This window comes from Chelonia mydas, chromosome 1 (assembly GCF_015237465.2).
Source record: "Chelonia mydas isolate rCheMyd1 chromosome 1, rCheMyd1.pri.v2, whole genome shotgun sequence".
NCBI classification, from domain to species: domain Eukaryota; kingdom Metazoa; phylum Chordata; order Testudines; family Cheloniidae; genus Chelonia; species Chelonia mydas.
Window position 1 is genome coordinate 258210885 of NC_057849.1, and position 16828 is coordinate 258227712.

At 47.4% G+C, this 16828-nt stretch overlaps 1 protein-coding gene across 17 annotated transcripts in view; it reads left to right on the forward strand.

The window, feature by feature from the left end:
• The window catches only part of MEI1 (meiotic double-stranded break formation protein 1), a 65560-nt gene that overhangs the window by 10179 nt on the left and 38553 nt on the right, over positions 1 to 16828 (forward strand). For 16 of the 17 annotated variants that reach the window (XR_005222970.2, XR_005222969.2, XR_005222971.2 and 13 more), the window contains exons 5-12: positions 369 to 474; positions 5238 to 5441; positions 7178 to 7308; positions 7848 to 7962; positions 11556 to 11672; positions 12496 to 12595; positions 15592 to 15726; positions 16072 to 16186. Coding sequence is in view for 11 of the 17 variants with exons in the window: in XM_043544221.1 (XP_043400156.1) it covers positions 369 to 474; positions 5238 to 5441; positions 7178 to 7308; positions 7848 to 7962; positions 11556 to 11672; positions 12496 to 12595; positions 15592 to 15726; positions 16072 to 16186 (1023 nt within the window). In the remaining 6 variants the exon portion in view is untranslated. Of the gene's footprint in view, positions 1 to 368; positions 475 to 5237; positions 5442 to 7177; positions 7309 to 7847; positions 7963 to 10098; positions 10151 to 11555; positions 11673 to 12495; positions 12596 to 15591; positions 15727 to 16071; positions 16187 to 16828 lie in introns of those variants that run through there. The other variant, XM_037882720.2, reaches the window with a different exon arrangement.

Sequence of the window (16828 nt, forward strand, 5' to 3'; positions counted from 1 at the left end):
CTCTTCATTGCCAGGTTCATCATAAAATGTCAGGCTTCCCCAGAGCACAGACACTTGGGAGACAGCAGAGGTTGGGAGAGAGTTCGCCAGCTCCCCCATCCACCTCGCATCAGCTTTGGGGGTGCAGCAGCAGGGCAAAAACCAGGAGGAGATTACAGCTGGGAGATTTGGTGGATGTGTTTAGGGACAATTGGCTGGACAAACACATATCTTCTGCTGATTTATCCTGAACAGTTAAGGGGGTTCCACTGGCTTAGAAGGTCCCATTCCAAGGGGTTCATTGCACTGTGAGGGGAGTTCACCATTTTGTGTGTGTTTCCCATTTTGGGCCACATCCTTATAGGTGGTTCATTTTCTTCCCTCCCCAGTTATCTAAGGCAGCCACCATGAGAGGGAGCCTGCCTACGTTTAATCTCCTGGGCAAACTGGCAGATGCCATCCCGGGCTTAGCTGATATATTGGTGATTGAACACGGTGAGTCATGCTTCATTATATCATGGTAGCATCTAGTGGCACTAACTGAAAGAGGGAGACAGACACTAAAACAAAGAGGAGTCTGGTGGCACCTTAAAGACTAACAGATTTATTTGGGCATCCGCTTTCGTGGGTAAAAAACCCCACTTCTTCAGATGCATGGAGTGAAAATTACAGATACGGGCATATATATACAGGCACATGAAGAGAAGGGAAGTTACCTTACAAGTGAAGAACCAGTGTTGACAAGGCAAATTCAGTCAGGGTGGATGTGGTCCACTCTCAATAATTGATGAGGAGGTGTCAATGCCAAGAGGGAAAATGGCTTTTGTAGTGAGCCAGCCACTTCCAGTGAACTTCCTGAAAACACCATCCTGGCCACCATGGATGTAGAAGCTCTTTATACCAATATTCCACATGAGGATGGATTACAAGCTGTCAAGAACAGTCTCCCTGATGAGGCCACGGCACACCTGGTGGCTGAGCTTTGTGACTTTGCCCTCACCTGCAACCATTTCAGATTTGGGGACAACATATATCTTTAAGTCAGCGACACTGCTATGGGTACCCGCATGCCAACATTTTTATGGCTGACTTAGAACAACGCTTCCTCAGCTGTCGTCCCCTAGCACCCCTCCTCTACTTGCGCTACACTGATGACATCTTCATGATATGGACCCCCGGGAAGGAGGCCCTTGAAGAATTCCACCTGGATTTCAACAATTTCCACCCCACCATCAACCTCAGCCTGGACCACTCCACACAAGAGATCCACTTCCTGGACACTAAAGTGCAAATAAGTGATGGTCACATAAACACCGCCCTATACCGGAAATCTGCTGACCACTATACTTACCTACATGCCTCCACCTTCCATCCAGGACACATCACACAATCCATTGTCTACAGCCAAGCCCTAAGATACAACCCGCATTTGCTCCTATCCCTCAGACAGAAAAAAACACCTACAAGAATCTTTATCAATTCTTAAAACTACAGTACCACCTGGGGAAGTGAGAAAACAGATTGACAGAACATGACGGGTACCCAGAAGTCACCTACTAATGGACAGGCCCAACAGGGAGAACAACAGAACACCACTGGCCATCACGTACAGCCCCCAGCTAAAACCTCTCCAGCATGTCATCAACGATCTACAACCTAACCCTCACTCTCACAGACTTTGGGAGGCAGGCCAGTCCTCGTTTACAGACAGCCCCCCAACCTGAAGCAAATACCAACAACTACACACCACACCACAGAAACACTAACCCAGGAACCAATCCCTGTAACAAACCCCTTTGCCTGTTCTGTCCCCATATCTACTCTAGCGACATCATCAGAGGACCCAACCACATCAGCCACACCATCAGGGGCTCATTCACCTGCACATCTACTAATGTCATATGTGCCAGCAATGCCCCTCTGCCATGTACATTGGCCAAACTGGACAGTCCCTATGTAAAAGAATAAATGGACACAAATCAGACATCAGGAATGGTAAGACACAAAAGCCAGTAGGAGAACACTTCAGTCTCCCTGGACATTCAATAACAGATTTAAAAGTAGCTATACTTGAACAAAAAACTTCAAAAACAGACTTCAAAGAGAAACTGCAGAACTAAAATTCATTTGCAAATTATCACCATTAATTTGGGCTTGAATAGGGACTGGGAGTGGCTGGCTCATTACAAAAGCAGCTTTGCCTCTCCTGGAATTGACATCTCCTCATCAATTACTGGGAGTGGACTACATCCACCCTGATTGAATTGGCCCTGTCAACACTGGTTCTCCACTTGTGAGGTAACTCCCTTCTCTTCATGTGTCAGTATATAATACCTGCCTCGTTGATAATGGGCTGTACGTGATGGCTAGTGGTGTTCTGTTATTTTCCTTGTTGGGCCTGTCCTATAGTAGGTGATTTCTGGGTACCTGTCTCACTCTGTCACTCTTTTTCCTCATTTCCCCAGGTGGGTATTGTAGTTTTAAGAATGCTTGATAAAGATCTTGTAGGTGTTTGTCTCTGTCTGAGGGATTGGAGCAAATTTGGTTGTATCTTGGGCCTTGGCTGTAGACAATGGATCGTTTGGTGTGTCCTGGATGGAAGGTGGAGACATGTAGGTAAGTATAGTGGTCAGTAGATTTCTGGTATAGGGTGGTGTTTATGTGACCATCACTTATTTGCACTTTAGTGTCCAGGAATAGGATCTCTTGTGTAGAGTGGTCCAGGCTGAGGTTGATGGTGGGGTGGAAATTGTTGAAATCCAGGTGGAATTCTTCAAGGGCCTCCTTCCCGGTAGTCCATATGATGATGATGTCATCAGTGTAGCGCAAGTAGAGGAGGGTGCTAGGGGACGACAGCTGAGGAAGCGTTGTTCTAAGTCAGCCATAAAAATGTTGGCATACTGTGGGGCCATGCGGGTACCCATAGTAGTGCCACTGACTTGAAGGTATAAGTTGTCCCCAAATCTGAAGTGGTTGTGGGTGAGGACAAAGTCACAAAGCTCAGCCACCAGGTGTGCTGTGGCCTCATCAGGGAGACTGTTCTTGACAGCTTGTAATCCATCCTCGTGTGGAATATTGGTATAAAGAGCTTTTACATCCATGGTGGTCAGGATGGTGTTTTCAGGAAGATCACCAATGCATGGTAGTTTCCTCAGGAAGTCAGTGGTGTCTCAAAGATAGCTAGGGGTGCTGGTAGCGTAGGGTCTGAGGAGAGAGTCCAAATAGCCAGATAATCCTGCCTTAAGAGTGCCGATGCCTGAGATGATGGGGCATCCAGGGTTTCCAGGTTTATGGATCTTGGGTAGCAGATAGAATACCCCTGGTCGGGGCTCTGGGGGTGTGTCCGTGTAGATTGGTTCCCATGCCGTAGCAGGGAGTTTCTTGAGCAGATGGTGTAGTTTCTTTTGATACTCCTAAGTGGGATCAGAGGATAGTGGCCTGTAGAATGTGGTGTTGGAAGGTTGCCTGGCAGTCTCCTGTTCATAATTCGACCTGTTCATTATGACTACAGCACCTCCTTTGTCAGCCCCTTTGATTATAATGTCAGAGTTGTTTCTGAAGCTGTAGATGGCGTTGCGTTCTATACGGCTGAGGTTATGGGGCAAGTGATGCTGTTTGTTCACAATTTCAGCCTGTGCACATCTGCCTTGTCAGCACTGGTTCTTCACTTGTAAGGTAACTCCCTTCTCTTCATGTGCCTGTATATATATGCCTGTATCTGTAATTTTCACTCTATGCATCTGAAGAAGTGAGGTTTTTTACCCATGAAAGCTTATGCCCAAATAAATCTGTTAGTCTTTAAGGTGCCACTGTTTTTTTTTTTTTTGTTGTTTTTGTGGATACAGACTAACACAGCTGCCCCTCTGATACAGTCAGTCACTTTCCCAAGGTCACAAAGCGAATCTGTGGCAGAACTAGACATTGGACCCCGATCTCTTGAGTCCCTGTCCAGTGCTTAGCCACAAGACTGCTCTACCTCTCCTGGCCAGTTCGGCCTGTTGAAGACCAGCTGTCAGGGTTCCTTCCCCACTCTGAACTCTAGGGTACAGATGTGGGGACCTGCATGAAAACCTCCTAAGCTTACTTTTACCAGCTTAGGTTAAAACTTCCCCAGGGTACAAACTATTTTACCTTTTGCCCTTGGACTTTCGCTGCCACCACCAAACGTCTAACACTGGTTACTGGGAACGAGTCCGTTTGGAAACGTCTTCCCCCCCGCAGAATCCTCCCAAATCTTACACCCCCTTTCCTGGGGAAAGTTTGATAAAAATCCTCACCAATTTGCATAGGTGACCACAGACCCAAACCCTTGGATCTTAAGAACAATGAAAAAGCAATCAGGTTCTTAAAAGAAGAATTTAAATAGAAGAAAAAGTAAAAAGAATCACCTCTGTAAAATCAGGATGATAAATACCTTACAGGGTAATTAGATTCAAAACACAGAGAATCCCTCTAGGCAAAACCTTAAGTTACAAAAAGACACAAAAACAGGAATATCCATTCCATTCAGCACAGCTTATTTTCTCAGCCATTTAAACAAACAGAATCTAACGCATATCTAGCTAGATTACTTACTAAGTTCTAAGACTCCATTCCTGTTCTGTCCCCAGCAAAGGCATCACACAGACAGAGAGAGAGGCTTTGTTTCTCCCTCCCCCCAGCTTTTGAAAGTATCTTGTCTCCTCATTGGTCATTTTGGTCAGGTGCCAGCAAGGTTATCCTAGCTTCTTAACCCGTTACAGGTGAAAGGGTTTTTCCTCTGGCCAGCAGGGATTTTAAAGGTGTTTACCCTTCCCTTTATATTTATGACACCAGCCTTAGTGGACTGGAATTTGGAGCTCTGTTTGCCTTTTGGGAGACATGCAAGTGGTTGCACTTCCCCAGGTCTCCCTTCCCCAACGTAGGAGTGTTGGTGTGAGCATGCTCAGCCCCTGAGTAGAGGAGTCGGGGGGCGTGTATTGTTATGTAGTTTAACTGTGAGCCCCTCAATTGTTACAGCATCACTCACTCCTCAGAGAATCACAGCAGTTGGCCCCACATCTCTAAATATAAGGCTTGATTAGGGAAATAGGGAAAGGTCAATTAACATGCCTTAGCTAATCTCAACCTAACCTCGACCTCTTTTCCTAGCCTGCATGGACAGGTCTGTAAAGTGTTTGTGGAAGCTTTTGCAGGGAATGTGCCTGTGCCGGATGACTTAGAAATGTCTGTTACCAGTGTTTTCTCTCAACAGCGGTCATTGTCGTTCACCACTCTAGGTAACTTAATGGAACACCTGCTGGCAGGCTTGATGTACCCCAATGAGGGTATAAAGGCTACTGTCTGCTATCTTTACGGCAAGCTGTATTCTTCCCCCATCAGTTCAGAAAGGCTGTCAGTGCACTTCACAGAGAGGCTGTGTGACCTCTTCCTGGCTACCCTAGGGAATGCACAGACAAAGGAACTGCAAGTTAACTGCATGGGTAAGACACCTCAGAGAAACAAAAGGTGGGGGCTTGTCTTTGTTAGTTTGGGAGTCCTAATGTGTGCTGGATTCTGAATTGTTCCTCAGAACTCTGAACTTGCAAACTCTCAGCTGGTTGGACTGTTCCGGAGGTGGTGAGCATACTTGTCCACAGCTGCTGATCCCTTCTGTTACTGCACAACAATTGTTCATCCTAGCCCCATTGCCAAACCCTCCTGGTATAACCAGGGAAGCAACACACCCTGTCCCACCTTGTTGCTGGAACCCCAGTGGTACCTGCTGTAACTATCTCTGAAGGCCTCCAGCTTGCACCATGGCTTGACCTATCCCAATTTGACTATGTCATCTTCCTGGAAATCAAGTAATCCCCTAAGGTTAAAGTGACTGATTCTAACCTCTACATACAATCAGATAGATTGGTTTTGTAAAGTAGCTGGATTGATTCTGAGAAATACAACTTGGAGATATGAAGTGTCTCGTAGTTGAGGCTGAAAAACTAAAATGGAGATTGGCTTTCTCTCACAGGCGCCAACTTTCCAATATGCTCACCTCTTCCCACGCCTGGCCCACCCCTGCCCTGCCTCTTTCCACCCCTCCCCTGAGCACACCGCATCCTCACTCCTCCCCCTTCCCACCGAGATCCTCCTGCACGCCACAAAACAGCTGATCACGGTGGGCGGGAGGCACAGGATTGGAGGGGGAGGCACTGATTGGTGGGGCCCACCGGCAGGTGGGAGGCGCTGGGGGAAGAAGGGGGGCTGTTATGGGGGCTGCCAGTGGGTGCTTAGCATTCACCATTTTTTTCTCCATGGGTGCTCCAGCCCTGGAGTACCCATGGAGTCAGTGCCTATGTTTTCTCTACGCTTCTGGGTGATGCGGTCGGAACCATCGCTTTGTATAGAGCAGCGATGTCATGCAGTACACAGGATGGTTTCGGCTTCATTCACACAGCTCAAATGCACACCACACAGCAATCTGTCTCTTTACTGTAGAAGGGGAACAGTAGTCTGCTTGCTTTTCACATCCAGCAGTCAGCCATTTGTAACAGAGGACTCTTTTCAAAAGTTCACTCCAACAGCCATGCTACATCACTTCTGAACTTACACTGGAGCGTCGCCTACAAAATCTCTTGTTTATGATTTGCATCAGTGCATGTAACGACGTACACTGTATGTTTATAATGTGCTGCTTGTGGCAGTATCTTTAAACTTGCAGCAGTTACAGAAATGGGATTATTAAATGGGAAGGTGTGAGAGCAGGTTGGGAGAATGGATAGCAAGAGGTGTGAATGGTTGGCACTAGTAAGTACCTGAGGGAGAAACTGGTGGTTGGGTCCCTGGCTGCAAGCAGCAGAGAAGTGGTGGGTTTTGAGCTGCGCTTTTTAAAAAGGGTTTGGAGGTGAGGAATCAGAAAGGCAGAAGGAGTGGATCAGGTTGAGCAGAGAGCTGGTGCAATGGCAATTAAAGGATCCACCGATAGAAGAGGGAATGGGGAATGGAGAGAATCAGAAATGGCAAAGAGGAGAATTGGGGATGGGGTGGGGTGTAAAGCATTGATGGACGGTGGAGATACATGGGGGCATGCCCAGAGAAGGCCCTGAATGTAAGCAGAAGGGTTTTGTCAAGAATACAGAAGTGGGTAAGGAGTCAGTGATATGTTTTAGGGCAGAATGTTGTGAAGCTCCCAATCCTCCGCACTCCCAGTTTGCTGCTTGTTCCTTCTCTCCCTTTGTAGGTTTGCTAAAGGAGCTGCTGAATTCTGACCATTTTGTGTCAGTTATTATGAACAATTCAAGAAGAGGGGCAGATTCCGAGAATGCTGAGTTGCTGGAGAAAGAGAACCCACTGCCGCTCATGCTGAAAAAGGTAATTGCTGAAGGGGTTACCACATCTGTGAACGTGCCTTGTACAAGTGGCCAGTCAAATTATCCGTTTCTTTGAGGCAAGTTATCAATAGGAGCAGTTATTTGCTGCACTGGTTCAAGTAGCCTCATATTATGTCCCCCATACTGATCAATGTCAGATGCAGCCTAGGAAGGTGGAAATCCCGCATAATGCACCAGTTGTTCAATAGTGCACAGGTAGTGAGTGGAATTTCTTCCTGATCCCAGCTATGTTTAGCCTGAAGCATGAGGATTGACATAGCTCTTGTAAGCATTCGCCTGGCTAGTGCGATTGCAGAGCTATTCTTAGTCATAGGCTTCTTTAATGTTTTTCTTAATCTTGCTAAGTTACTTGCCTTGGTATTATCTTGCCATAGCAAGTTACCCTAGGGAATTATATGTTGCTTAAAGAGATTTCTTTTTGCCTGTTTTAAATTGGTCTTTTTCAAGCTCCCTCTAGGAATTCTTTCCTAATCAAGTCTGTGGTTTTGATTTTTTTTCTTCATTTTTGTTTCCACACAGCTGTTGCTGTCCAGAGATGAGATGCTACAGGTGGCAAGTGTTCAATGTATGACTGCTGTGCTTGTGCATTCTCCCATCAAGTATGCTCCTGCCTTCATTCATGCAGACATCCCAGGTGAAGAAATACAATAATACCTTGTAGTTCTACAGTGTCTTTCCCTCTGGGGGCACCTTCACAGTGTACAGTTTGTGCACATAGGTAATCAGCCTCAATCCGTGTAATGCATCCACCTCTGGGGTAGTCACAACAGCCATTCTGCATCAACAAAAGCCACCAACAGTATTTTGGGAAGCGAAGTGAAAAATAAGCTCCTAGTTGAAATTGTAGGGGGAGTTTTATGTAGGCAGAATGTAATGTCCTGAGCTGGAATTTGGGCAGGTCATCAAGTCTAAGACTCCTCTTGCAAAAAGTGCAGATGAGGATACTTATTAACCGTAATTGGTGTAAAAACTGCACTTCCAAATGCACGGCACGGCTAGGAGGCATTGGTGCAGTAGTGATTCAGAGCATAGACCATCCTTTACCAAATTACTAATTGCTTCCTGCAGCATTTGAATTTTCCTTTGAAGTCTCCCATCTAAGAATTGACCAGGCCCAACCCTGCTTAGATTATGCGTTCTCATGAGACCACAGCCCATGGCATTATAACTGCAGAACCCAAACAAGCCAGCTTCTGTCCTGAATTAATCCTATGTCATCCCATTGACTTCAGTGTCGTTGCACAGGATGTTATTCAGCTCAGACTTTGGCCCAGGATGCCAACCCAGGGAGATGTTAAACTTTAATTTCCCATCCGCAGAGGAATTAATCACTTTGGTTTTGTGCATCCCCTTCTTTGGATGTGTAAGAGCGTGAGAGGAGGGGTCACAGCTGCTGTGACAAAGCTGGCTTTATATCCCTTAAATCAGATCAAAGTCTATAGCCATATTTCAGCTGCTTGCTAGCTCTGTACTGGAAGGATAGCAGCCCACCTGCCTTCAGGACCCTGTTGCTCTTTAGTCACTTTATTTTGAGGACAATTTCCTGGTGCAAGTGCTGGAGGAACCAACTAGGGGCGGAGCTCTTCTTGACCTGCTGCTCACAAACCGGGAAGAATTAGTAGGGGAAGCAAAAGTGGATGGGAACCTGGGAGGCAGTGACCATGAGATGGTCGAGTTCAGGATTCTAACAAAAGGAAGAAAGGAAAGCAGCAGAATACGGACCCTGGACTTCAGAAAAGCAGACTTTGACTCCCTCAGGGAACTGATGGGCAGGATCCCCTGGGAGAATAACATGAGGGGGAAAAGAGTCCAGGAGAGCTGGCTGTATTTTAAAGAAGCCTTATTGAGGTTACAGGAACAAACCATCCCAATGTGTAGAAAGAATAGTAAATATTGTAGGCGACCAGCTTGGCTTAACAGTGAAATCCTTGCTGATCTTAAACACAAAAAAGAGGCTTACAAGAAGTGGAAGATTGGACAAATGACCAGGGATAAGTATATAAATATTGCTTGGGCACGTAGGAATGGAATCAGGAAGGCTAAATCACACTTGGAGTTGCAGCTAGCGAGGGATGTTAAGAGTAACAAGAAGGGTTTCTTCAGGTATGTTGGCAATAAGAAGAAAGCCAAGGAAAGTGTGGCCCCTTACTAAATGAGGGAGGCAAACTAGTGACAGAGGATGTGGAAAAAGCTAATGTACTCAATGCTTTCTTTGCCTCTGTCTTCACGAACAAGATCAGCTCCCAGACTACTGCACTGGGCAGCACAGCATGGGGAGGAGGTGGCCAGCCCTCTGTGAAGGAAGAAGTGGTTCGGGACTATTTAGAAAAACTGGACGTACACAAGTCCATGGGGCCGGATGCGTTGCATCCGAGAGTGCTAAAGGAATTGGTGGATGTGATTGCAGAGCCATTGGCCATTATCTTTGAAAACTCATGGCGATCGGGGGAAGTCCCAGAAGATTGGAAAAAGGCTAATGTAGTGCCCATCTTTAAAAAAGGGAAGAAGGATGATCCTGGGAACTACAGGCCGGTCAGCCTCACCTCAGTCCCCGGAAAAATCATGGAGCATGTCCTCAAGGAATCAATTCTGAAGCACTTAGATGAGAGGAAAGTAATCAGGAACAGTCAGCATGGATTCACCAAGGGAAAGTCATGCCTGACTAATCTAATTGCCTTCTATGATGAGATAACTGGTTCTGTGGATGAAGGGAAAGCAATGGACATGTTATTCCTCGACTTTAGCAAAGCTTTTGACACAGTCTCCCACAGTATTCTTGTCAGCAAGTTAAAGAAGTATGGGCTGGATGGATGCACTACAAGGTGGGTAGAAAGTTGGCTAGATTGTCGGGCTCAACGGGTAGTGATCAATGGCTCCATGTCTAGTTGGCAGCCGGTATCTAGCGGAGTGCCCCAAGGGTCGGTCCTGGGGCCGGTTTTGTTCAATATATTAATGATCTGGAGGATGGTGTGGATTGCACCCTCAGCAAGTTTGCGGATGACACTAAACTGGGAGGAGTGGTAGATATGCTGGAGGGTAGGGATAGGATACAGAGGGACCTAGACAAATTGGAGGATTGGGCCAAAAGAAATCTGGTGAGTTCAACAAGGACAAGTGCAGAGTCCTGCAGTTAGGACGGAAGAATCCAATGCACCGCTACAGACTAGGGACCGAATGGCTAGGCAGCAGTTCTGCAGAGAAGGACCTAGGGGTGACAGTGGACGAGAAGCTGGGTATGAGTCGACAGTGTACCCTTGTTGCCAAGAAGGCCAATGGCATTTTGGGGTGTATAAGTAGGGGCATTGCCAGCAGATCGAGGGATGTGATCATTCCCCTCTATTTGACATTGGTGAGGCCTCATCTGGAGTACTGTGTCCAGTTTTGGGCCCCATACTACAAGAAGGATGTGGAAAAATTGGAGAGAGTCCAGCGAAGAGCAACAAAAATGATTAGAGGACTGGAACACATGACTTATGAGGAGAGGCTGAGGGAACTGGGATTGTTTATTCTACGGAAGAGAAGAATGAGGGGGGATTTGATAGCTGCTTTTAACTACCTGAAAGGTGGATCCAAAGAGGATGGATCTAGACTATTCTCAGTGATAGCAGATGACAGGACAAGGAGTAATGGTCTCAAGTTGCAGTGGGGGAGGTTTAGGTTGGATATTAGGAAAAAAATTTTCACTAGGAGGGTGGTGAAACACTGGAATGCGTTACCTAGGGAGGTGGTGGAATCCCCTTCCTTAGAAGTTTTTAAGGTCAGGCTTGACAAAGCCCTGGCTGGGATGATTTAGTTGGGATTGGTCCTGCTCTGGGCAGGGGGTTGGACTAGATGGCCTCCAGAGGTCCCTTCCAACTCTGTTATTCTATGATTCTATGATAATGTACCATCATTTTCCTTTGCGTTCTCCCTACCTCCTTTAAGAGTCCTGTTCCACAGTAATCCTCACTTTGGCTGAGCAGAGCTGGAATCCCTTTTTCCTTCAGGACTCATCAGTGCTGCTGGACACCACCCAGAGGTGGTGGGTGGTTGTCTCCTCTTCCCTAGGGACTATTACTGAGTGTTACTGTTAAATTAGTATGGCAGTAGGGTGGAAAAAAGAAGACATTGCTCCCAGTTAAAGCCCCTGTCGTTCTCCCTGGCCCCCTTTCCCTTACACTAGGGGCATTTGTGCCATGCATGGCGGAGATGCTGTTTTACTACGATGGATTTATTGTTTGTTTGCAGAATTCCTGTTTGAGCGTCTCTCCTGCACCAGTGAAATTCTCCTCTGGTCGGTTTATTGCTGCCTGTTGCTCCTAACTGAGGAGCGGCTTTTCTTTTCCAAGTGTCACACAGTCTATGGTAGGTCCCAGTCTTTCCTAGCCTGTCAAAATTGCTAGAGTAATATCACATGGACACTGAAGATGGGTTTGGGATTTCAGAGCCTTTTACTGCAAAGTCACTGGTCCCAGTCAGGCCCCAAGTTGGTAGTAACTGAAAATTATTCCCATATTATGCTTGTCTGGAGACTTCCATGACATAGCTTTATGGTGCCTGAGTCCAGTTCCTGATAGGCACATGTCCACATTACAGAAGCCACCAGCACTGTTGACATTAACTGATGTCTTGTTGGCAGTCTCTAGAAAGAGGCCAAGGACATAGGAAGACAGAAGCTGAATTCACCATTAGGGTGTGTCTATATTTGAGCTGGGAACATGATTCCTGGCTTGTGTAGATGTAACCACCCTAGCTCTGCTTGAGTCAGCACCTAAAAATAGCACCGTGTCTGCACTGGCACAGGTGGTGGCTTGGGGTAGCCAGCTGAGTGTGAACCCAGAGGAGTAGGTGGGATTGTACTTGGGGTAGCTACCCCAAGCAGCCATCTGGGCCACCACAGCTACGCTACTGGTTTTAGGTGCTAGCTCAAGCAGAGCTAGTGCAGGTATGTCTGCGTGAGCTGGGAATCATACCTTCCAGCTCAAATGTAGATGTGGCCTTTACAAGTGGAAGCTGAGGCATGTTGGCAGAGAGCAGAGTGTATGGGGAACTTTTTGCTGCCATTGCCTATGTCCTGCCAATGTCAGCAGATCCCCGTCCCCCTTTGAAAACTCATAACTCTTCTTGGGCTTTTGGTGTGTGTTAAAATCTTCCTGATGACATCTTGTGAATGCATGCCCCTCTGCAGGCATCGAGTCTGTGGTGAGGAGCCTGAAAGGGATCCTGCAGCTGAATAATGTGGAGCTGCACAAGCAGGGACTCTTGCTGTTCACTGAAATACTGAAACGGTAAGGGACCCCCTGCTCGCTCACACGTCACTGAGTTAGAGGACATTGCGAAGGCAAGGGAGAGCACCTGTTCACCAAAGAAGGGCCCAAGAGCAGGTTTCAGACAAAACTGATTCAGCCACATCTCATGCACCACCTACCAAAACAACTGCCCCTCAGTAGCTCCCGTGGCAGTGTCACAGAGGACTGAGTAAACAGTCCTCTCCGCCTTGGGCAGGACATTTCCAGGGTAGGACAGAGGCACATTGGTGAGGAAGGGGGAGCCAGGGGATTGGGTCAGTGTATGCAAGCAGCTCTGCACGGCCTGTGCTGCTCTACGGCTAAACGGAGAACACAGCCTCCAGGGCTTTCAGTCTGTCACCTGGGTTAAATTTTACACAGAAAAGAAACATTAGGCTGAAATACGAATTTGTTTCCCATCACTCTTCTTTTCTGCAAAATAGGAGAATTCCTGTAGTGTCTGTTTTTACCCCACCCCCCTTTATTTCTTTGCCTTTCCATCACCCCAGTATCTCATCCTTTTTCTTTTTCACTCCGTTCCCCAAGCTGGATTTCTGCGGCGTGACATGACAGTCATTTCTGTAGCAATAAAAAATAATGTGATGCTATTGGCACAGGATGGTGGTGGCGGGAGCAGGGTCCGTCAGAAGGAGAGAAACCAGGACATGGGAAGAGAAAAGCTCTTGCTCAAAGCACACATCTCTGCATTAATCGTTGCAAATGGAAGAGAGGATAATACTGCATTTTGCCAAGCTCATGGCATTTTTAGTATGTGTTCTTCTTTGCTGTGCTTTGAAGTACAGTGTTTCTTTCAGATGATCTGTTTTGTGCTGGGGAAAGGGATCCCATCAATGATCCTCTAATTTTTCCCCTTCTGCTTGCTCTCTAACTGAGGGTTGCTGCATTGCAGTAACACCTCCTCTCCCCCACACCACCACAAGCACTGGCCAAAGGGGTGGCTGAATACAGGAATCCCTCCCTTAGGAATCCATTCGCTTTTTGAAAGGGTCAGGTGACTTGCAGAAGAGTCAGCACAGGAGGAGCAGTGGGCAGAGTTTGGGACCCAAACAGAGATGCTGCCATTTAGACCTTTCCTCCAATACAAGATTACATCATAAAGTGCCCTACTGCAGTGATGTTTGTGCCCCAGTAGGGAAGCGTTTCTCAAGGATTCGTGTTTCAAACAAGAAAGTAAAGTTAATTAACAAAATAAGAAAGTAAACAGAAAAAGGTGGGGTTTGATGCATGGAGACCATCCTTCTCAACAGCATTCTCCTTACCCTGTCTCCCAAGCAGCTGTTCCAGCTATTCTTTCAGCTCTTGCCTGAAGCACCCGTGCATGGGGTAGGTGTGGGGTGCTGAGCTGGAGTTAATCCTTTCTTCACTGAGTGACCAAATACTGCTACTGCACTCAGTCACGCTTACTCCTGGTCTTTCCCCATTGGTAAAGACCCCTGAGGGCTGAACGCTGTGGCACTGAAGGTTCTAATGTGTTCTGCAATGAGAAGGTCAAGTCACCAAAGCTCTCATTTTTCAAGAACAAGAACCTTTTCTGAGGCTTAAAACGGGGATGTATCCAGTCAGTGCAATTCTCCCCATGCCTTTGCGATCCAGCTGCTGGACCTGCTGGCCAGAGGCTAGAGGTGATATTTTTAAATTAAATGTATTGGTCAATGTGGTGCTTTTTTCAAGTTCATGGCATCATCCATGCTTCCTGGCCCCATTCGGCATTAGAAGTGCCACAATACTGCAAGAAAAGCTCTTTTCATGGCATTTCCAGCCTCTCTGGAAGCAGGGTATTTGTTTCCTTATTTCGAAATGTCTGTGTTCAGGTAGGCATTCAGGTACCAGAGTGTTGAGCATGGTGTGAAATCCTAGGGAGGTGGGTTCTTTCTCTTGTAGGGAGGCTGTTTGTCCTGAAGTTTTCAGACCAGTGTTTGCTGATCCAATCACATACTTAGGTTTTTCTCCAAACCTTCTGACATTTATTTTATGTGATGAAGTGGGAATGTTCTTGATGTTTTCTCTGAATACTGTGTGGGTGCCTCAGTTTCCCCTGTGCAGTTCTTAAGTATCTAGGTGGTGGGATAAGGGTGTGTGATTGTTGCAGATCCCTAGAGGGGCCGCACAGAGAATGGCCGACCCCCTGTCTCCTGGCAACTGATGGCCTGGGCCCCTCTCCTCTGCAAAGGTGCCAACTGAAGGTATTGGAGAACAAAAAGATCAGGTGACCTCCTGGCCCCGGAAAGAGACAAAGGCTGAAGGAGGAGTGGTGGGGGGGCGGGGGGGGGGAAGGCTGGGGGAGACTGCTGGAGAGTGAGTCAGTTTGGGCTGGCTGGGGACGTGGAGTGAAGTACAGATGTGGTTGTCTGGCTCACTGCCCCCCAAAATGGACCCGGCTGAGGGGTCCTGTTCCCTGTACCTACAAGCTCTGTTTTAGACCATGTTCCTGTCATCTAATAAACCTCTGTTTTACTGGCTGGCTAAGAGTCATGTCTGACTGCAAAGTTGGGGTGCAGGACCCTCTGGCTTCCCCAGGACCTCGCCTGGGGGAAGCGCACGGAAGGGCAGAGGATGCTGAATGCTCCAAGGTCAGACCCAGGAACATGGAAGCCATGTGAGCTTCTTGCCCTGAAGACAGTCTGCTCACAGAAAGGAGACTTCACCAAAGTCCTGACTGGCTTTGTAGGGAGCAGTTCCAGAGCATCGCCCAGGAACTAATTTGCCTGTCATGAGTGGTGCTGGGATCCAGCCATAACAGACTCATAGACAGCATGAATGTTTTGCCTGGAGACTACATGAAATCCATGGAGAGTCACTATCTCAGTACAATGCTAGGACTTTGCTGTGTGACATCTGGTAGCATGGCCTGAAGCTGCAAGACTTAGCGTCTTTTGGGGAATAAACACCGAGATGGTCTTATTTTTCGATACTCTCTTTTCAAGCGGGGGTTGTAACAAAGCTTTACTCATTTGCTCCTTGTTTCCCCTTCTCAGGCAGCCAGTGGAAATCAAGTTATTCACAAATCTAGCCATGTGTAAAGATGCCATTGGTGTTCTTGTGGAGGCAGTAAAATGTCCAGTGCTGGAGGTAGCAGCAGAGGCTGTGAAAGCGGTGGCAGCTATTATGAGGTAAGCGGGAAGGGGTCTGATAGGCTTCTTTCAGGAGAGATGTACTTTGGATGTGACACATCTGTCTTATCCATATTGGCCTCCTCAGATCTACTCCTGTCTGTCCAAATCCATCACAGTTGCCTTCAGCCCAGTTACAGGCTGAAGGCTTTGATTCTGTATAATGTGGCTGCACCAAGCTTTGGCTGGAGCGAGTTGGTGAAGGTGTGCTGTTGTCCATCAAGTCTTTCTTCATGCTGACCTTGGCACGACGTGATCTTCTAGGGAGTTCTGTCTCCAATGGGGAAAGTTCAGAGGCTTCTTCCAACTCTCAGCTGCTGTCCTTCTTTCTCCCCGTCTCCACAGGAAGGACCACTTGAGCTGTCCCCCAGTGCAGTATGTAGAGTTGCAGAGACTGATTGAGACTATGCTGAAGCGGTGCGCTGACCTCTCACTGCCACCCATTAACAGGAGGTCTGCAGTAAGTCAGGGAGGACCACTGCTGCTCCTCAACAGGGGTGCAGATGATGGCCTTTGTATATAGCTGGGCATATAGATGCCGCATAAACTCATACTTCCCCCTTTTTCCATGGGTGGTGGGTAGCCCTTAGGGATCCTTGCAGTTTCTCTTTATTTCTCCTCCTCTGGAAAGGTCTCAGTTCCTGTCTAGTTGAGGCAGGCTGGGTATGGGTCCCTTTGGAGGCCATTCTTGCTTCTGCCAGATCAATGGAAATGTGGGGAGGTTTGCTAAGAAGTGGTGCAAGGATTCCTTCCATCAGGGCTGCGTTTGCTCCCTCCATGTGGTGTCCTCAGCTCCAAGAGAGTTCAAGCTCCCCACCTTCAGGCTCCTTCACAGCGTGCTTCCCCTTTCATGTTTATTACCGGTGATGTTCCTCACTCTGACTTAAACTCAGGGGGTCACATTCCTTGGGCTGTGACCCCCCCTCTGACCAAGAGAGCTACCAGCAATCATTTGGATTGCAAATCTGGTCCTCTTCTCATGAAGTGGAATTGGGCAAAGATCCAGAGGTGTATTTGAGGAGGAGGAGCAATTACAGGTGGCTGAACACAAGCACAAAGGTTAAGAACCCCTGTTTTAGATCTATATGCACATGGGTTTATG